The sequence below is a fragment of the Eublepharis macularius genome, chromosome 5, assembly GCF_028583425.1.
Source record: "Eublepharis macularius isolate TG4126 chromosome 5, MPM_Emac_v1.0, whole genome shotgun sequence".
Lineage (NCBI taxonomy): Eukaryota > Metazoa > Chordata > Lepidosauria > Squamata > Eublepharidae > Eublepharis > Eublepharis macularius.
Genome location: NC_072794.1, coordinates 43,844,217 through 43,866,018, shown reverse-complemented (window position 1 = coordinate 43,866,018; position 21,802 = coordinate 43,844,217). Strand labels below are relative to the sequence as shown.

Here is a 21,802-nt window from a genome sequence, read left to right as displayed (position 1 = left end):
GAAAGATTAAAGGAAGAGCAAAGGAGTAGGAATGGGAAAGTGAAAGTGAAACTGAAGTCTTAATAAGAAAGTAGCAGAGCTAGTTGGCTGAAGAATTGCTCTCCCTGGAGGCAGGAACAGAACTGAAGAGAGTGTCCCACATGACAGACAGGAAGAGGAAGAAAATTAGTTCCTGCCTCGCTGATTGGATGGTGGGAATCACCCAAGATGTCTTCCGCCTCAGAGGGAGAACTGCGGACAGCCAACAGATCATTAGATTCCCTAGCATATGTGGATGTAAATAGTTCCTTTCAGTTACATATTGTTTTCTTGGTAACTAACCCAACTGAGAACGCAAGATATAAATATTTTAAAAGAGGGTTTTAAAAAATAAGTGTAGACTTTTTGGCAAAGGATGGGTGTTGAAGAGGAAACTTGGACTTGAGGGTCACTAAGGAAACAGAATTTAGGGAACAGAGGGAGGAGCAGTAGGCTGCTTAGGTTGCAGAGCAGTCCCAGTCCCTGCTTCTGATGCTTGTCTGCTTAAGTGCAAACTGTTTTCTGCCAGCATGTTCTGTTTCTCAGCATTTGTGTAGACAGAGTATCTGCAATTTTTATTAAACGTGACATTTTGAAAATAACAACAACAGTGTGCTATCTACTTCTCTCCTAAACAGATTAGTGCCCCACTTAGAGTGGTGAACAAACTTAGTGTTATCATTGTTCCCACAATATAGCTGGGGAGCTGGGGCAAAAAGGAGTGGTTTACCCAAGGCCACTTGCTGAGCTCATGGCAGCAGTGGGGGTTAAATCAGCAGAGTGTTGACTCACAGCCCAACCACTTAACCACTACACTATCAGATTTTATGCTTTGAAGAGTTTCTTGGCTTCATAATATCCTTCTGCAATGAACTTTCTCCTATTCAGAAAGCTTTCTGTTAAGAAAGTGAAAAGCTTTCATCTAGACTGTCTTTGTCAATCTGTAAAGGTGGGGGGTTGACAGACACTTAGTTGCAGTGACATTCACTGAGCCTGATAGAAACTATCCTATACCCAGTTACTTATTTGTTACATTTTATTCTGCCATTCCTTCAAGAAGCTTAGGGATGCATGTATGATTCTCCCTGCAATGACCTTGTGAGGTAGGTTAGAATGAGTCACCCAGTGAGCTTCGTGGCTGAATGAAGATTTGAACAGAGAAAAAGAGGAGTAGGTCTTCAGTTCAGTCTCTCATGATGACATTCTGGATAATACATGCATTTCAAATCTGTCTTGGATTTGTATAAATAGTCCAGTGTTGTTCAAATCAGTATTGTTTAATATATCAATGTTTTGTGTACATGATATTTATTCCCTAGATTCCATATTATTGCATTCATTATTGGTAACACATGTACATATTTTCTCTTGGTTCTTTTTTGTGTGGGGAGGGCGATGTACTCAGTGAAGACTTGAATCCACTGAGTCAGCCTAACATTCTATCCACTGTACCACTCTAGCTGTGTTATATTTGTGGGTAGTAGTTTGATATTTGCCAGGACAGAGAGGTTCAAATAGTCCCACTAATTTACAAACTCATGGGAATTCCTGAGCAAAAGTTGAGGTGGAAAATGCGGCAGCACTTTGGCACTGACATCAGCCCTCTTAACACACCCAAACTTCCATGTCTATCTTTAGATAGCAAGTATAATTGAAGATACGGAAGAAAGCAGCTTTAGCTAAAAATGCAACTGACAGTATGCTGAGGTCCTGTACTTCAATTGACATTTCTTGGCTTATGTCCAGTACTTTGTGTATACTGTGCAGAGGACAAAATAGTATCTCAGTTCTGGACCATCAGAGTATGGCTTCTTATATGATATTTGCAAGTTCCTAAGAATTCTAATTTTGAAGGCTTAAGAGGTTAATCTTGTGCACACATGGCTAGTTCTGCAACCACAGGTGGCATGTATTTGGTCTGTTTGCACAGAACTAAATGAGTTCTGAGTGAGGTTCTAGAAATCAATAGGGGATGGTTCTTCATTTAGCACAAGTGTCAATCCCTTCAGTTTTGTCAATCAGTTATTCCAAGTTGGAAGACTCCTCCTTAAATCGGTAATAGTATTAGCTACCCTGCTACTTCTGCCAAAATTTAAAATATCTATTACGATTATTACTGTAAATTTTTTTTAAAATAGAATGATTCTCTTTGTGCAATACTCTAGTTAAAAGATGCATCAGAAATACAAAGATACATCAGAAATACAGTACCAGAATGATTGTTTAAATGTATTGACACCTTTCTTTGAATAGCTGGGAAATGTTAATATGGCAGTAGTTTTATATTCATTTATATTAAATTCCAAAGTGTTTCTGTTTGTGTTGTAGGTTGGTGAAGCAAGAGCACTTTATAATCTTGGAAATGTGTATCACTCTAAGGGTAAAAGTGTAGCCTGTGCAGGCACCCATGATCCAGGAGAATTTCCAGATGATGTTAAAGCTGCATTGAGGAAAGCTGCAGATTATTATGAGTAAGTACCAATTTTTAAAATGAAATAATATTTCTAAACAACTAATACAGTTTAATTTCTAGTATCCCTTTGGAAACAAGTTGTCTCGATGCTGATGTTTTACTCTGCCTTGGCTTCCTTACTGCCACTCTGTTTTTGAGAGCATCCACATGATGAGCATCTTGTAGTCTTGGGCAACCAGTTTCTGGGCACCATAGTATATAGGGGAGGAAAGAACTAGGTGTTGCACAAGATCTTTGCACAAGCAGAACTGTATGGAGTCCGTTGATGTTTCTGCTTGCACACTGCTGGTCAGATCCAAAACCAGTATTTCCCCCTTATAAATCTGTGATGAAAAGGACTATGGACTTGCTTTTAAAAAATGAAAATGGGAATGCGTACACTATTATAGCTATTATAGTTTATTTTAAAAGCCTGGTAGGGTGGGAGAAATTTCACCTATTGAGATCCATGTGTTTTATTGCACACCAAGAATTTTACAAAAAATTATCTGCATGAGAAAGCAGCCTTATTTGAGAATTTTTAAAAAATCCATAGATTTTTCTCTCCTCTGTCTGAAAAGCTCAGATGGGTATGATTTAGTTAAAACCAGAACATAAAAATTAATTCCAAAAATAGAGCACAAAAGTTAAAATCCAGTGTATTAATTGTTGGAGACTAGCTTTTAGGTTAGAAAGGCGCTGCCACCACCTCTAACCTTGGTTGAAAGGGCCTTTTCCTCAGATGGAGCTGATGGAAAAATGCTTATGATCATAGCGGATATCCGTATTCTAGGTTCAGCCATAAATCTAAGATTACAAGTGAGATTCTTGAACCCCATCAATTATCAGAATTCTTTCGTATTTCCAAATAATTTCATTGGTTTGATAACCTAGTCAATTGCATTCCATTTCCATTCACCACGGTATTTATGAAGGGCAAGGGGAAAGAAAACCCTGTACTATTTCACAAAGCCAAAATTGAAGCAAATGTTAGCTCTGTCATCAGTTCATGATGAATTAGGCCATGATGTGAACATAAAACATTTTATAACAATATATTTAAGCACAATTTCTTTATCTTTTCAGGGTACTCCATTCTTTGAACAGTTATATATCAGTCTAGGCTACTTCAAAGGGATTTTGTGATGATAAGGGGAGGAGAATGATGAAAGCTGCTTTGGGTCTTCATAGGAGATAGGCAGGGTTTAAAAGAAGCAAATAAATACACAAGATTTCCTTCTAACAAAAGAAGGGCCAGAGATTTTCTTTATTGTTAGGTAGGCAATTCTCAGCATTAACTTCATGTTTCTGAATCTTTTGTTTGTTTGTGTTAAATAGGAAGAACTTGACTATTGTGACAGAGTTGAGTGACAGAGCAGCCCAGGGCCGTGCCTATGGAAACCTGGGCAATACTCATTATCTTCTGGGCAACTTCAGGAGTGCTGTTATGGCCCATGAACAGGTACAAGAGAGCCAGTGTTGTATAGTGGTTAGAGTGCCATATTAGAATGAGAATCCTTGTTCAGCTCTGAAGTTTACTGGTGACATCAGGGCAGATAATCTCTCCATTACAGGGTTGTTGTGGGGATTGAGACAGAGTCTTTCTGTAAACTACCCTGAGCTCCTTAGAAAGCAGGATAATGGGATGGATGGATATACACATTTCAGAGTCTTCAGTATGCTGCATTGTGTGCCTGTTATTTAAAATGCCAAGCCATAATACAGCTGGGTGCAAATACAGCTGGGTGTTTTTGGCCTGCATAAATACCACCATTCTTCACTGTGTTGAATTCTGAGTTACATTTTTTGGAAAAAAAATCAGAAACCTGGGATGCTTACAGTTCAGTCATAAGCAGAATTGTTTCAGTCCAAGTCCATGGAAGTCTGTGGGCTTAGACTGGAATAAAATATTCCATGGTTTAAAAAAAGAAAAGAATACAGCTAGTGTTTGCTATATAAGGGGCTGGAAACTTGCCTGGTAAGAAGTTAGCATGACATCATGGTGCAGGAGCCATCATGGGAGGCTATATTCCCTCTTTCTGGACATAGTAGCGGGCCTACAGATTGATAACTTTAGTTGTTTAAAAAGAAATCAATGGTTTAATCATAGGACTTTCTTTCTTTCAGCGTCTCTTAATTGCAAAAGAATTTGGTGATAGAGCTGCAGAAAGAAGAGCGTACAGCAATCTAGGAAATGCTTATATTTTCCTTGGAGAGTTTGAAACTGCTGCTGAATACTACAAGTTAGTCATCATATTGCTCAATACAGTTTGGCTAGAAATCTAACCAAACTGCTTTGCCTTAACAAATTAGGGTTTGCTAAATATTAGATGGCTTGTAAAGGTGTCCAGATTTAGCTGTTGCATCAGTTTGGACTTTTGAAGCTCAGTATGTGAGTGGAGGATTTGAAGTTGTTCATATCATAAACAAATGGTGGTTTGCTTGTGACACCTTGAAAGCAACTGTGTTACAGAAAATAAAATCCTGAATATCCTGTTAAATACCAAAATGCATTTATGAGAGAATGCAGGTGATAGTTGCATTGATGCTCATTTGTAGGATAAAGAAGAATATTTTGTAAGATACAGTGTGATGGTAAGCCTTGTTTCCATGGCTCATACTTGAAGCAAGGCAATAAACATCTAGTGTGACCAGGGGAAATCTCTCTTTCTGATGTATAGAGGCACATGGTATAAGAAGAGAGCTACGCTAGTGAAACACTTCAGCACCCAGTAACTTCTTGTTGAGTCGTTCCTTCAGTGTGTTCAAAAGAAACAAGGTGCAGAGGGGTGTAAGATTACAGTTGAGATGTTAGGCTTTATTATTCCTGCGTATAACACAAGGCTCCTGATGCATTTGTTAAGCCATTAATGTTATCATGTAATAAACAGATCTATCAACACAGAATTCTCTAGATAAACATAGACCGCAGCTGTTTCATCTTTTCATAAAGGTTGTTTAAAGACATACTCTGGGGTTTTCCATATATATGCAAAATTTAGAGGCCATGAGAACATAAGAGCTATCCTGCTGGATCAGACCGATAGTCCATATAGTCCCGTCATCCTGTTTCACACATTGGACAGCCAGTTACCCTCAAAAGCCAACAAACAAGGTATAGAGGTCAAGGCCTCATTGTTGCCTCCTAGCACTGGTAATCAGAGACCTACCCTCTATGAATCAGTTTGATTAAACTGTGGAATTTACTGCCAGTCGATGTATCAGTACATCCACTGGCAATAAATGCCACAGTTTAATTACTCATGGAGTGATAACCTACTGCCTTTTGTCCATCCTAAATCTATTGCCCATGAACTTCAATGGGTTCCCTTGAGTTATAGTATTGGGGGAGAGGGAGAAAAAGTTTTCTCTGTCTTCTTGTCTACATCGTGCACACTTTTTATAAACCTCTATCTTGTCCCTTCTTAGTTGTGATTTTTCTAAATTGAAAAACTCTAGATCATTTAGTTTTTTTTCATAGGAAAAATGCTTCATCCATGCAATCATTTTGGTTTCCTGCTACTCCCCTACACAATGCCTTTTTCATTGATTCCACACACTGAATCAATATTTTAATTGAGCTACCAAGATATTATTTCCCTGTCTGTAACTGCCAGGTCAGACCCCATCAGCACGTATTTAATGTTAAAATATTTTACTCCAGTGTGCAGCACCTTGCACTTATATTGAACTTTTTTGACATCTTGTTGCTCACTCACCCAATTTGGAGGGCTCCTCTTGGAACTCTTCACAATTCACTTTGGTTTTCACCATCCTGAATAACTTGGTGCCACCTGCAAAGTTGGCCGCTATACTGCTTCCCCCAATTTCAAATGAGTTATGAATAAATATCAGTCCTTGTGGGAACCAATTGCTTACTTCTTCCATTGTGAGAACTCTCCATTCCCATTCTCATGTTGCTTTTTAAACCATAAGAGGACTAGCCCAATATTATAAACATCAAAACAAAAAAGAACTTGAGAATATTGGAAATGGAGAAAATAATCTTTTAGGATCATCAGAGTACAGATATATTGATGACTATATGGTTTGAGTGGAGATTATAGCTATTTTATTTTTCTCTTAGGAAGACATTACAGCTTGCTCGGCAGCTTACAGACAGGGCTGTAGAAGCACAAGCTTGTTACAGCCTTGGAAATACATATACCTTACTTCAGGATTATGAAAAGGCTATAGATTATCACCTGAAACACCTGGCAATTGCTGAAGAACTTAATGACAGGTAACACTTTTTAACGTACATCACTGTGTATTAAAATAAGATGACTACCTTTTTTGTAGATAAAATTGAGATCTAGTAATAGAAACTTATATAGAATCGATTTTTTTTCTTTGAACAGTTTTGAAAGTCCCTTAAGTTTCAGAAATGGCTTGGCATGTGATCTTGGGCTTGCTGTGTGAAAAAGACATGGATGACCACATGGGCTCTGAGCTTAACTATTTGTGCAGCTCTTTGAATACAAGCTAAAAATTCTGCAAGATTGTATTATGATAGCCAAATTTGTTGGTGCTAGGATTTAAGTTTTATTTTGAATTTTAAATGAATGATTTTTGTATATATTTAAGTGGAATACAATCTTATCTTCCAAAAAACACCAATTACTTCCTGTACAGTGCAATCCTATGTAGAGTTATTCAAGCTTAAGCCCATTGATTTCAGTCGGCTTAGACTGGAGTAATTTTGCATAGGATTGCACTGTTAATGAGAGCCAGTTCATGTTACTTTAATTATACAGCTTGTAAATCTGCTTTCCCACAATTTAAAAATAACATTTGGAGTTAAACTTGCAGATCTTGTCTGTGGAGTTGGTCTTACTAAACTGTTTTATCCTCTACATTTTAACTTCTACATCTAATGCTGCAAATGAGCATTTTTTACCATAAAAGACTCATTTCTGCATCACTTCAGTGACAGGGGAGTCACTGTAGCAGGGCTGCTTCCCACGAGGCTCTGGTAACTTAGGAGCCTTGAGGTTGCTTGCAAGGCTGCCCTTTCTAGGAGCTGGGGTACAGCTGTCATAAAGTAGCCATGTCACTGAACCCTCTCAAGTGACCTTGTGGTTGCCTGATTACTAGTGTGGCATGAGAAACAGACATATAACATAATCTCCCATGCTTCCTGTTTATGCAAAGTTAGAAAGCCAACCTGTGGAACATATTAGTAAATGTTACACTCTTGAACTGTTTCAGAATTGGTGAAGGAAGAGCATGCTGGAGTTTAGGGAATGCATTTACAGCACTGGGAAACCATGACCAAGCAATGCATTACGCAGAAAAACATTTGGACATTTCAAGAGAAGTATGTGAACATATTCTGAATTACTGACTTTTTCTGTAGGACCTTTCATTGGAAAAGAATGTATGTATGTCTTTGAAATGTTGGCCATAAATAATGTTTAAAAGGTTTTAATATAATTGCAGCTGAATTAGAAATGGACAAGAACACAAGGGTTTCCTGATATATTCTCATTTCAGCGAGAAGCATGTAATAGACTGTGATCTGTATTTGCACATAGTACAAAAACAAATCTAAATTGAAAGCAGTCTTCTAGATGTGACTGATATCTGCTATTGATTCACAGACTGATGGAACAGCATTACAAGCTTATCAGATCCAGCAGTAAGAAACTGAAAGCAAGCAATTATTGTAGAGATTGTTTTACTTTCCATTTTCTTCAGGATCAGTTGGACTTATGGTCATGTTATGGTTTTAGACACTAAAAAATGCTGAACATACTATTTGTTTCTGTAACTTCTCTCTCTGGGCTGAGACTTGGATGTTTATGGATAGTGGATGTGTGAATTATTCAGCCATCAGATAATTGCCTACGCCTATGAAATTAACAAATGTTTTTGGTTGCAGGTGGGAGACAAAACTGGAGAACTAACAGCTCAACTTAATCTCTCAGATCTTCAGATGGTGCTCGGTTTAAGTTACAGCACAAACAGCTCAATGATGGCTGAAAATCACATCTTGGATAACAGCTTAAATGGTATGGAATGCTTCTATGATGATTTTGAACAGTGGATTTGTTCCTTTAGTAGAAGTAAGTTTTCTGGTATTGGTGGATCAGTGTTTTGTGAGGGAATATTCACCTTTATAGCTGAAAATTTTAATTTTTGATTCAGACAGTAACATGCACTGGGAGAAAAAAAGCCCGTGGAGGCAAGATGTGTGTGTTTTGAAATAGAACCTCAACATTAGTAAACTCTCATGTCCTGTTTGTTTTTAAAAGACATTTGTATTCCTTACCCTAAAAACAATAATTTTCAAGGCAGCTTCCATCAACGTAACATAAGAACAATGAAAATATAATAAATATCATTAAGACCAAGCATAAATAATTAAAACATGCAGGCAATTTTGAATTAGGATGACGACAACAGTTCAAAATTTTAAAATGGGTCAGTGATAAAGGCCAGGAAAAATCATCAAAATGCTCGGAAACACGAATGTTTTTGCCTAGTGTCTGGCTTTAACAAACTTGATACCAGACAAATCAGTGTGGGGAAGAAGTTCCACATTTGTGGAGCCACAACCAAAAAGGCCTCTCTTCTGCTGTTCACCCACTTTGCTTTGGCAGGCGAGGGTACATAGCAGGCTTCAGAAGCCCATTTTACCTGACTGGCAAGCTCATAAAGGAGTAGGCAGTCCTTCAAATATCCTAAGCCCAAACTGTTTAGGCCCAAACTCTGTCAGTCAGGGTTGCACTGTCAGTCATACAGATTCAGGACAATGATTATCCAGGTGGTAATGATTATGTATGCACTACCCCTACTCTGTACTTCATCTCTGGGATTGCTTTCTCTGTTACTTCCTTCAGAAAACTGGCTCTCTCAGAGCCACTCCCATAAGCCATTCCTTTGATTAAATTATAGCATGGGAAAGTAAGTACTCTTGAATTCAGTGGAATATTACTGTGAATAAAAAGTTTAGCATTCTGTTCTTGATGAGAAGCAGCTCCTAGATTCTGAGCATAATACCCCCCATTTTATGATATTGGGACAGATTTGTAGGAGTACTTCATCTATTAATTGAAATCAAAACATGGGAAACTGATTGGTCTGCATTTTGAAGCTATTTGCCTTGGATGCACAATGTCATAACAGGTACTCAGAGCTGAAAATATTAAAACGAGATTTTGATAGAAAAGAAAAATGTAATTTTGTCAATAGTTTATGTTGTCGTTTAAGGATTAGTCTCAGTGCAGGGTGAACTTTGATGATACAAGGTTTTAATAAGCCTGTTAACTGCCTTCGATATACTTGTATGTTTTGGAATTAAAACACTTCTGGTAGTGATATCCTCCACCAGATTAACTAGTGACATGATTTGTTTCCAAAGGCCCTAGACCTCGGGTTGGACGTCGCCATAGTATGGAAAACATGGAACTTATGAAACTAACCCCAGAAAAGGTTGGTGAATCGTAAATCTAATCTAAAGTGGCATATTAATAATACATTAGCCACTTTCTAAAAGTCATTTGAACAGTAGACCACTGCCTTACGAATTAGTATGTTTGGTTAGCTCTTGAAGACAAAGGGGCATAAATAAATCTTCATTTAGTCAATGGGAACACAAATCAGCTATAAGAATGTGGCAATAATTCTGTGTTCTGATACGAAGATGAAGAAATCATTCAAAACTGCATTAGTAGGAAAAGTCTGAACCGCACAAGAAACTTTTTGCAAGCTAACTACTAAAGAGTTAAGACTTCTCTCTTTTATACTGCCTTCAGTCTTGAGCTTTCATCTCTTGAATCAAATATGTCATGGCCACCTCAAATGGCAGTCATAGTACCTACATTGTTCCAGCAGTAACTGCTGTGATTTTAGAATATTTTATGCTAGTTACTCCGATAGTGATTTTGTTCTTTCTACCTGAGTGGTGCTAGCATATTTTTCTTTTGTGTCTCTGGGTAGGATCAAATGATTCTACACATGGAGCAAGTTTGCGAAGTGACTTTTACCATCTTCTTTCCCCTTCTTCAGCTTCCTGAGCTGCTGAGAGTTGTGATACCCTCTGGAACAGTATGACAGGTAGCACAGGTGGCTGCAGACAGGAAGGAACTATAGAAATTCCCCTCCCCCACTCCTGTGTTAACAGAGCATCTTCAAAAATGGGGCAATTGCATGGTTTACTAATTGCCCCTTTTTCCTGTAGCTGCTGGATGGTATATTGTAATACCAAAATTAACTCTGCAGAGAAAGAAAAGTGTAGTAAGGGCAGAGTAAAGGAACGAGCCATTGATTTGTTGTGATTGCTTTTAGATGGTTTTATTAATTTTAAAGTTTTTTAGTAGGGCATTTTAGGTGGTTTTGAAGTGTTTGATTACCTGATTATTTTGATAATGTGTTCTGATATTGTGAAGGCCAATGGCCATATACAAGAAAATGAATCTGAATCTAATAAGGGCAGAGTTGGGCCCTACCATTGAAATCTAGGTATGTAATTACTCCTGGAAATGAAGGCTATTTATGAAGTGTATCCAAAGCAAGTTGGAATGATGAATGTCTTGTTTGTAGTGTAGCATTGAGCTGCCCTTCTTGTATCACTCACAGAATCTCTGAGAAGTAGCTTTGCTAGAAATTAATTTCACAAATGTTGTCACTATAACTTAGACATTCTGTGGCAGTACAGATAATTTAAGGCATGTCAAAAGTGAGAGAGTTCTGTGTGGAATATGGTTGCATTGGATGTGATGCCCTAACTTTGAAGACAGTTTAGGATTTCTAAAACAGTAGCCATGTTGGTCTAGGTTAGGATTTGTTCCCCTGGCAAGCTTTCTGCTATATTGCTGATCTCGGTACAGGAGACTTCATTACCATAACTTTCCTCAACGATGTGAAGAAACTGATCTGGATAAATGTAGTCAATTTGTAGTACAAAATATAAACTATGAAGTTCTGCAGAAAAGAAAAATGTCTTTGGATATCTTGATGTGTATTGTTCCTTGCTTCCTAGGTTCAGGACTGGAACAGTGAAATTCTGGCCAAACAAAAACCGCTACTTCCCAAGCCTTCAGCAAAACTACACTTTGTAAATAGATTAAAAGGCAAAAAATATAAAAACATCACTTCTTCCAAAGTTCTCCAGGATGCTAGTAATTCTATTGACCATCGGCTTCTGAATTCTCAGAAGGTATTTGTAGAGAAGTATTGGTTCATGTTAGAGATTTGAATTTTTTAGCATATTGTTTTGTCTACATCTTTTTGGTTTTACTGATTTGACCAAATTGCACAAGCCAGAATTTATTTTAAAAAGTCAATAACATAATGATTAATGGGAAGACTATCTACAGCTAGCTAGCTTCTAAGCATACTGATCAGAAGGAAATTCCCATCACACATTTTCTGTGTGTTTGTCTGTCTGTATGGCTCTTCTCTACTTGCTCCTGTAATGCTGTTTATTTTGCCCAAATGAGCTTTGTATTTTGTAAATAAATGGCCAGTGTAAGAACATCTGTCTTGACTATTTTGACTTTTTAGAAAAACACTGACATGCCTGGAGATGAAGGGTTCTTTGATTTGCTAAGCAGATTTCAAAGCAATAGAATGGATGATCAGCGGTACTGTTTCCAGGACAGAAATAGACTGACAGCTACAGCATCTTCTACTCCATCAAGAACAATGAAAAAATGTAAGTAAACTATGTTCTGGATGATTAGAATGAAGTATGAAACCATTGAAAGTACAATCCATTTGTCTAAATGCATTTAAACAATATTTTTTTCTTGTCACTCTGCAGCCTTTTCTGCTTCCATGGTCTCACCCCACACAGATGAATTTCTAGATTTACTTGCTAGCTCTCAGAGCAGACGTCTAGATGATCAGCGAGCCAGTGCCAGCAATTTACCAGGACTTCGTCTTAATCAGCATAATAGTCAGTCAGTCCTTGGCCACTTGATGGCCAGTGGTAACAGCGAGCCAGATGATGACTTCTTTGACATCTTAATAAAATGTCAGGTAGGTTTTTTTTCTGTGGGATACTGCTTGTTAAGAGTAGTTTTAGGCAGGTAGCCGCTTTGGTCTGCAGAACAGCAGGATTTGAATCCAGTGGCACCTTAGAGACCAACAAGATTTTCAGAGTGTAAGCTTTCGACAGTCAGAGCTCCTTTCTTGAGACACCTGAAGAAGGTAGCTCTGCCTGAAGAAGGGAGCGCAAGAAAATAGATGTATGGTGGTACACTGTGGTATCTGGCTTCAGAAGGGTAGCCCCTTAAAAACTGAGGGCAACTGACATACTATTTAGGACTAAGAGTTCTGTCTAAGGAACGGCTGATAAATAAGCAGCAGAGGCTCTCAGTGCCATCCTAAACAGAATTATGCTCTTCTAAGACCATTAAAGGTAATGGTAAAGAACTGGAAACATTGAGATGATGCTGGCTGACTGGGAAGTTACCAGAAACTATGACACTCTGGCCCCTTATATTTTTGCTAAGGGACAAATTTCCACACCTCTTTGCTCCTAGATTATATTTTATTATTCTGGATTTCTGAACCATAGATGTTATGGATTCATTTTATTGACATAGCTGCTCACTTTTACTTGTTGACATCATAAAATCAGCTACTTTCTACTCATCATATAATACAATATACATATTTATATATTTTTCCATACACGGTAGTTCTTACCAGTTTGAAGAAAAAAAACATACAAAGAGATTTGACTGTAGGGAAGGATGTTTGTTTATTAAGAATTGGTATAGTTAATTATCTAAGAAGTACATAGGGTTGTTTTTTTTGCAGAAAATAGTGCATGTTTTCTAACAAGTTTATAAATGTAGTAGTGAAGGTGGATTGGAGGGCCTTGCGGATTATAGGCTGCTCATAGTGCTGTTGGTGTAAATCAGGCTTTATCTAAATAAAGAACTTGGATTCTCCAAGGACAAAATGCAAGGGAAGCTAAAGAATCTTTCCATGGCTTAGGCAACATTATTAATCCCAAGCCCAAAATTCCTATGATAAAACTAGAGCAGGGAGAAGACATTTAAAAAATAGCCAGGACAACTTTCTGAATTTATATTTCAAGTACTTAAAACTAAAGAGTTTTTCTGCCACATATATTCTTGTGCCATATTTTTGGAACAGGGATGTTATAAAATATAATGGAAAATGAAACTGCATATCATATGTGAGCAATTGAAGTTCAACAGTGTTTTTGTAATGCACACCGAGTTGTTGTGGTTAATTTAGTAAGATGTTTAAATCTCTGAAACGGCAGAAATCATTTAACTTTTGTGTGTTAGTACAGTCTGAATGATATGCGTGCTTTGTTAAATCACTTTCAATAAGCTGAATGCCAGAAAAGGGGAGAGTGGAAAATAAGTTACATCTTATTCTACAGTAGAGAGGAAAACTGAGAAGATACCTGTTAAAAGGAGTTACCTCATGGCATGGCAATAGGATACAAGAGCACTGGCAGAAAATGCAATTTGAAACTTTGTTATTCAGTCTGTTCAATCGAGTTTTAAAATTTAAAAAATGTAGGCAGTACATGCTTTTTCCTGAAAACGATGCTATGGTCCTTGTACACATTACTTCTGTAGTATTAGAAATGTTTTTAATAACTTTCACATGCTGGATTGAGCATCAAGCAGATTATTTTTTAATATAGATTATGATTACACCAACTACTGGGGAGAGTGTTAATTAAACTTATGTCTGAGTGTTTTTTAATGTGGAGCTGTGCAAACTGAACTCTAATATTTATAATCTGTATTTTAGCAGTATCAGTTACAGGGTTATGCACTAAAAAAAGATATTCAGATCCAAGAATTGAGAAGGCCATAAATATCGATATTCTACATTTAGGTCCTCCCATACTGCTTTGATATGGGGGAATCTTTTGGGCTGCAGAGGCTGCTGCCTGTCCACTATTCCCCCCAAGGTCAAGTAGATTGGGTCAAGGGGTCCAATTCTGTGGGCCCCTGAACAAAGTTCCCCCAGCTACTTACCATTGTTTTCTATGGGGAAAAATCCAATGCTGTTTGCAAGGTAAAGAAGCTTTAGCCAAACACACAAGAGCAACCACCGACCAAAGGCCTCTCAATGCAAAAAAGAACTGACAGATCCAGTGCAAACCCAGAGAATCTCAGAAGAACCAATCTAGCAACAGAAGTACAGACAGACCAGAGCAGCCAAAATCATGCACTTCAAAAAATCTTGCCCTGAAGCTGCAGCCAGGAGGCCAGCTTTTCGGTGGACTATGAGAGAGAATAGTTGTGATTGGACAGACAGTTGAGCTCCCCCTAACGTGCAGTGCTATTCACATGCAAGATTTGCCTCCCTTCTCTTTTTTTTCCCTGGGAAACCTGCAAAAGCAAGAAAAACAAGCTGCTTCAACCCTTAAAATGCTAGCCATTGTTCTTCCTGGATATTTCCTAGAATAATCAGGATCAGAATATTGGAGAATCTAGGAGATCTAAAATAGCAATCCAGATTTCTGAATAAACCCTGAAAATATTGATAAGGTATTTTTCAGTTATATTTTCAAACCAGAATATCAAAGCACACATCCCTAATCAGTTTTTTGAGGTATGATACTCCTTTTGTCTATTGAAACTTAAAGAAACAGACTACTCAAAGAAACCGCAGGGTATTTTCTGGAATTGTTGAATTCTTTGGGAGATAATTTGTCTTCTTACATAAACTGATTAAGAGTTCACAACCTCATTTGTGCATTCTTACTCCTATCTGATCTGTATGCCTCACATTAAATACTGGGGTGAGGAGAATATCTGCCTGGTACCCTAATGTATGTATAGGATTTCCAGGTAGCAATTGAAAATTGGTTAAACACTATGTAACATTTCAGAAAACTGCCTGCCATGTACAGATGATCAAACCTTATGTTAGTTAACTTATAAAAAATTCCTAATTGGCTACCATTACAAAGAGGTAATGCTTGTCTTTCGTTATATCTTAAATATATGTACTAGACAGCTATATAGTGTTCATGAAAGCAAAATATTGGAGATCCAGGCATGTATAATCCTGTGTTTGGAATTGTGGTTTAGACTGAAATTCTGTGCAGCCAGAACTGCAGGAAAAAGAGGCAACAAAAATCCCTTTCTTGAATTTATTGTGTGGAATAGAACCCATAGGCTGAATACATTCAAGAGTTGAATGAGCCCATGGATTTCCATGAATGTAAACAATTCAGTTATCTGATTAATGTAGGTGTTGGGAAGAGTGTATAGATTGAACTATTGAATAATACAGCAGTGAACTAAGCTTTACAATTTTTTAGGGTTCTAGACTGGATGATCAGAGATGTGCACCACCACCAACTGTTACAAAAGGACCAACTGTACCTGATGAAGATTTCTTCAGCCTTATTTTGAGATCCCAGGGAAAGCGAATGGATGAACAGAGAGTCTTTCTACCTTCTGAATTAAAGAGACCAAGTTCTAGCTAATGAACTTCTTGCAAAGCACATTGCAGAACAAAAATATCAGGGGATTATATAGTACTGTAACAACGTATTTTTTTTTACTTTAATATACAAGAAACTATGCCTTTAAAGGAAAAATATGTAAATTTGCAATCTTCAAAATACTATGTAAATTTACATAAGATATGGTACAGTTGTTGCTGCCAGTGACTGAAATTGTGTGGCTAATAAATGTAAAAAGATAGCTGTATAGGGTAATGTTTTTGTTTTCTTAATGATTGTAGTACTTAAGATACACATGTCACAACTTGTGAATTTTTTCAGCTAAAATTATGATTAAGTAGAAAACTGTAATTTAATCTCAATGTGTTTTTCTAACTTCTGCTGTATAAAAAGTCTTAATCATAACAGTATTGTTTTTTTAAAAAAACATGATAAAAATAAATTTTAATTACAGGCTAGACCTGCTGTTTTCTGTTGTAACTGAAGTGAAAGCAGAAAACTCAGTTTAGGCTAAGGGCAAGCAATCTGGGACTCTGTCTAATTCCTAGCATAGCTGACCGTCCTACAGATACCCAACGATTTGTGTATTTTAGCCAAGTAGATTCCTCCAGCTTCAACCCAATCAGGATTAGTTACATCTTTAATCTGTGATTTGCACTCTGATCTTCCACTGAATTTCATAGAACTGAGTAGTGAAGCCCAGTGATTGAAGAGTGTGGCAAATCTGGGCCTTTCCTCCCACTGGTAGAACCCGCTCTGCCTACTCATCCCTTTTTGCCTAGCCAGGCACCTGAAGGGGCTGTCTCACTTTCCTGTCTCTGGGTAGTTGCTGCCACCACTGTCCCTGTATGGGTTTCCGGTTAGGCGGGACAGCCTCCTAACCCCCCTCTAGCTACGTCCCTTTGTATTCTGTGACCGACCTCTCTCCTCCTAGCGGACCCAAGCAGTTGGGGATCTACGTGGAGGGACTTCATTCCTTCATTAATCAACAAAATTTATTTAAGATCGTAACTCCACCCAGACAGGTATGCAGTGAACGGAAGACAATATATAACATAAGGGGAAAAAACCAAACCCCCTAATATTTCTTCCTCCTTCTCCCACTGAGGCGGAGGACATCTTGGGTGTTTCCCACTGTCCAATCGGGGAGGCAGGAAGTTGAACCTTTCTTCCTCTTCCTCTGGTAGGTGGGACCACCCTCTCACTCTTCAGTTCTTTTCTTGCCTCAGGGGAGAGCAGTAGTCTTTAGGTTAGCTCTGCTACCTTTGCCTTTATATCTACTAAGCTTTCAAATCCTTTCTTTCCTCTGATCTCTATTCTACCCTACTGTGCCTTCTCCTGCTCCCTTCTTCCCCTCTTGTCCTAAACTTTGGAGAGGAACACCCTCTCCCTGGAAGGGAGATAGGATGGCCACAAGGGAGTCATCGGAATCCGAAGAATCATTTATGGAAAGGGCTGAGGGCTGCCTCCCAGGAGCCGTCCTTCCGGCGGTGGGAGCATGCCCAGCTGGCTCCGACTTGCCGCGCAGGCTTGTTCGGTTCCCCGGCAAAGGAGTGCCAAGGGAAGAAAAACAGCCCGCCAAAAAACGGCCCCATCTGCCTTCAAAGGAGCCAGAGAGAGCCACACGCCGTTCCAAGCTGAAGGGAAGCAGCGCATCTACACGGGGCCCATTTTCGGAGGGGAAAGCCGCAGACGGCGATTTCCCACCAAATCGCAATGATGTGCTTGCCAACCTCCCAGCGGGAGAGTTTGGGCAAAAAACAACTACCACGGCACAGGGCCCCAGCGCAGGTACTCCAGAAGTCCCAAGTAATTGATGCTCCATCCACCTTATCCCCGGAGATATTGGTGGGAATTAGGAAATCCCTAAGGGAGGAATTATGGTCCTTAAGTCAATCTAAGGTACCGGGGCCTTCCTCTCCCACAGTTACTCCATCAACTGAAAACCCTAACAGGAGCTGTCATCAAAGGGGTGCCTGGCCCACCAAGGCAGCCAGAAAACAGCCCCAGAACACAGTTCCTAACAAGCCACCCAGATGGCTAGATGAGGAACAGTCACCCAGTGATGAATCGGAAGAGGGAGAGTTTCTATCAGAGGATGACCAGGATCTAGACTCCAGCATCCCTGAACAATAGACTCTTCCAAATAGAGGACTTCCAGTATTTATTGTCAAAGACTCAGCTTTGGAATTGAAAGACACTGAAAATGGGGAGGAGGAGGAAGAGACCAAGCCTGAGGGTCCTAAGACTAGGCCCAAGGGAAACAGGGAATTCTTCCCCAAATCAGAGAATAGGGCCAGAGTGTTCCCGTTCCCTGAATATTTTGAGCGCCAGCTCAAGGCAGAGTGGTCTATGCCAGCGGCCTCCAAACAAGTGCCCAATTACCTTAGAAAACTGTATGTGTTGCCTAATTTTGCTAATGAGCTATTACAGGTACCCATCATCGATGCTCCTGTAGCGGCACTACAGTCCCAGGGTCTCCTTTCAGAGGATGGACAGGGCACCATCAGAGATGGACTGGATAAGAATGGAGAAGCCATCCTGAAGAGAGCCCACGAGGCATTGGCAGTCTCCATCAAGGCCTCTGCTATTGCATCCATGGTATCAAGAGCCTCAGTGGTGTGGGTGAGGAGACTTCTTCAGCTGCTCCCCAAAAACAACAAGCGACTACTAGAGGGAGCTAACAGGGTGCTTAAGGCCTGCACCTTTACGGCTGATGCTACCCTGGACGTGCTTTCCCTTACCTCAAGAGCCATGGCATCCACTGCAGCTGCTAGACGCTTACTCTGGCTCAGGGCCTGGCCAGCTGACCTTCAAGCCAAGCTAATCCTGACGTCTTACCCATTTCAAGGGGGAAAATTGTTTGGTGACCACCTAGAAAAGATCCTGGTAGAAACAAGGGATAAGAAGAAAGCCCTTCCAAGATCCCTGAAGAACCCACAAAGACGATCATACGGGTACCAACCCTTCAGGTCTCAGCACATGTTGGCCAGAAACAGACAAGATCACAAACGTAGCTGGAACCCTTCCAGATCACAGCCAAGATGAGGAAATTTCCATTCTAAATTTAACAGACTGCAGGGACACCAAGGCAACAGGCTAGATGCGGAGGACAAAGGGCAGAAGCCCTGACTTGCAAGACGCTCCGGTGGGGGGAAGACTGTGCCTATTTCATCACATATGGACAGACTCCAAAGCGGATGCCTGGTCAACAGAAGTAGTATCCAATGGCTACTCAACAGAGTTCGCCTCCTTTCCACTGGAGCGCTTTCTGATTTCCCCCCTCAAGAAAGATCCTCACAGAAGAGCTATAACTATCCAAGCCATTCAACATCTGATAGAAATAAAGGCTGTCGAACCTGTCCCTACCGCAGAAAGGGGTCAGGGCGTTTATTCAATATTTTTTACAGTTCCCAAGAGGAACGGAGACTGGCGCTCCATAGTGGACTTAAAATACGTAAACAGACACATAAGACTGAAACATTTCCGAATGGAAACGCTTCGCTCCATTGCGGAGGCCCTGCAGCAGGGAGAGTTCCTGACTTCAATAGATTTAGCGGAAGCGTATCTGTACGTACCCATTGCTCCCGCACGTCGGAGATTCCTCAAATTTTGCGTAAGGGACATTCATCTTCAGTTCAGGGCACTGCCTTTTGGACTTGCGATGGCTCCGAGAGTTTTTACCAAGCTGCTGGTGGTCCCGATAGTCAAGCTGAGAGAAAGGGGTATTCACATACACCCTTACTTGGATGATACCTTAAGATCTGCGTCCAAAGACACCTCAGTCAGGGAGACGGCCTTCACAATCCAGTTCTTAGAGAAACATGGATTCCTGATAAACCGGTCAAAATGCTCCTTACATCTGTCTCAGAGGCTGGAATATCTGGGCCTGACGATAGACACCAGGGAGGGCTGCTTCTTCCTTCCCGAGGAAAAAAGGACCAAGACCAAAGCTCTAGTAACCAAGATAACCAAACAACAGTCATCCCTCCTAATGGACCTCTCAAAGCTGATGGGCCTTCTGGTAGCCGACTCAGAGGCCATTTACTGGGGAAGATTTCACACCAGACCTCTGCAGTCTCTCCTGCGACCTGTTCAATGGCAAATCGCTCAGAAGCTGAACATCAAAGTTCAAGTTCCTCGTCCAGTCAAGGAGAGTTTGAGATGGTGGACAGTCGACTCCAACTGACGTCAAGGCAAGAGTTTCCTTCCCCCTCACTTCACTCAGATATTTACAGACGCTAGCCTGAAGGGCTGGGGAGCGACTCTGGAGGGCATTCCCGCCCAGGGGGAATAGTTGGAGAGAGGGATCTCCCTATCAACGTTCTGGAGATGCGAGCTGTTCTCCTAGCCCTAAAGCACTTCAGCAGACTGACTGTACACAGCCATATTCTGATTCGTACGGACAACATCACAGCCGAAACGTACATAAACAAGCAAGGGGGATCTAGGTCATCTTGACTGCAGAGAGAAGCCAACAAAATCATACTCTGGGCAGAAAGCAACCTCACATCAATTCAGGCGGAGCACATCAGAGGGATTCACAATATCGACGCCGATTGGCTAAGCAGGGGGAGTCCCTTCACCCAGGGGAAAAGTCCATCAAGAGAGAAACGTTTCTGCTGGTGATGGCGCACTTTGGGACGCCGGAGGTGGACCTCTTCGCATCTCATCAAAACAATCAAGTTCCAAGCTTCTTCTCCAGGTTCTTCTATCCACGAGCCGAGGGCACGGACGCGCTCACTTCTTCGTGGCCGAACGTTCTCTTATACGCCTTCCCTCCATTACCAGTGATCCCCAAGCTGCTGAGAAGGGTCAGGGAGCAGAGAGCGAACATAATACTGATCGCACTGTGGTGGCCAAGGAGGCCATGGTTTTCTACTCTTCAGCTACTGTCAGTGGCACTTCCCCTTCAACTGCTGGTGCAGCCAGACCTCTTACAACAGGGCCCCATATGGCATCCTCGTCCGGAATGGTGGTCTCTGACAGGGTGGACATTGAGCGGAGCCATCTCCAACGCAAGGGCTACCCTCCGGACATCATAAATACCCTGCAGGCTTCCAGAAAGAAAACTACCATTAGGATCTATAACTGTGCCTGGAAGGCCTTTCATAGATGGTGCAGGTGCAAGAGAGTGACTTCCTTTGAACCATCCCTAAATTCCATCCTAGATTTTTTGCAAGAGGGCCTAGACAGAGGACTGAAGCCGGCGACCTTGAAGAAACAGGTTGCGGCAATTAGTTCAGTTATGCCCGAGGTGGAAGGCACCGGTCTCGCGTCTCATCCACATGTGCGGAGGTTTCTCAGAGGGGCTACCTTGCTCAATCCACCTACATCGTTTTCCGACGTGGTGATTGAATGTGGTGCTTTCAGCACTAACAAAACCATCTTTCGAACTGATTAAGACCATCTCTCTTAGATGGCTGAAGCTTAAGACAATATTTCTCATGGCAATAACATCAGCACGTAGAATTTCGGAACTGAGCGCCTTGTCGATTCGACCCGACCTGTGCATTTTTCACAGAGACAAGGTGGTATTGAGAACGGACCCTACATTCTTGCCTAAGGCATATTCCACTTTTCATCGATCTCAAGAGATCAACCTTCCATCCTTCTGTACAGAGCCCAAGCATCCTAAGGAACGCGAATGGCACAGTCTGGACATGAGAAGAACACTCAAGACGTACTTAATCCGGACAGAGACGTTGCGTCAAACAGACTCTCTCTTCATCAACATCTCTCAACCTAAGAGGGGCCACCGCATGTCCTCGTCAGCTATTGCCTACAGCATCAAGTCATGCATTCGAGAGGCATATAAGATTCTCAAGCTAGAAGTGCCATCAGGAATCACAGCGCACTTGGCGAGGAGTGCAGCTACTAATGCAGCTCTCAGAAGGAACACGTCAATT

At 40.5% G+C, this 21,802-nt stretch overlaps 1 protein-coding gene across 4 annotated transcripts in view; it reads left to right on the top strand.

Moving 5' to 3' along the window:
• The window catches only part of GPSM2 (G protein signaling modulator 2), a 45,195-nt gene extending 29,106 nt beyond the window's left edge, over positions 1-16,089 (top strand). For all 4 annotated transcript variants that reach the window (XM_054979777.1, XM_054979775.1, XM_054979774.1 and 1 more), the window contains 11 exons: positions 2,347-2,489; positions 3,809-3,932; positions 4,598-4,713; positions 6,558-6,713; positions 7,682-7,790; positions 8,355-8,484; positions 9,837-9,907; positions 11,457-11,633; positions 11,981-12,131; positions 12,240-12,457; positions 15,747-16,089. In XM_054979777.1, coding sequence (XP_054835752.1) covers positions 2,347-2,489; positions 3,809-3,932; positions 4,598-4,713; positions 6,558-6,713; positions 7,682-7,790; positions 8,355-8,484; positions 9,837-9,907; positions 11,457-11,633; positions 11,981-12,131; positions 12,240-12,457; positions 15,747-15,914 — 1,563 coding nt within the window. In that variant the 3' untranslated portion in view covers positions 15,915-16,089. The remainder of the gene's footprint in view (positions 1-2,346; positions 2,490-3,808; positions 3,933-4,597; positions 4,714-6,557; positions 6,714-7,681; positions 7,791-8,354; positions 8,485-9,836; positions 9,908-11,456; positions 11,634-11,980; positions 12,132-12,239; positions 12,458-15,746) is intronic.
• The last annotated feature ends 5,713 nt before the right edge of the window (positions 16,090-21,802 follow it).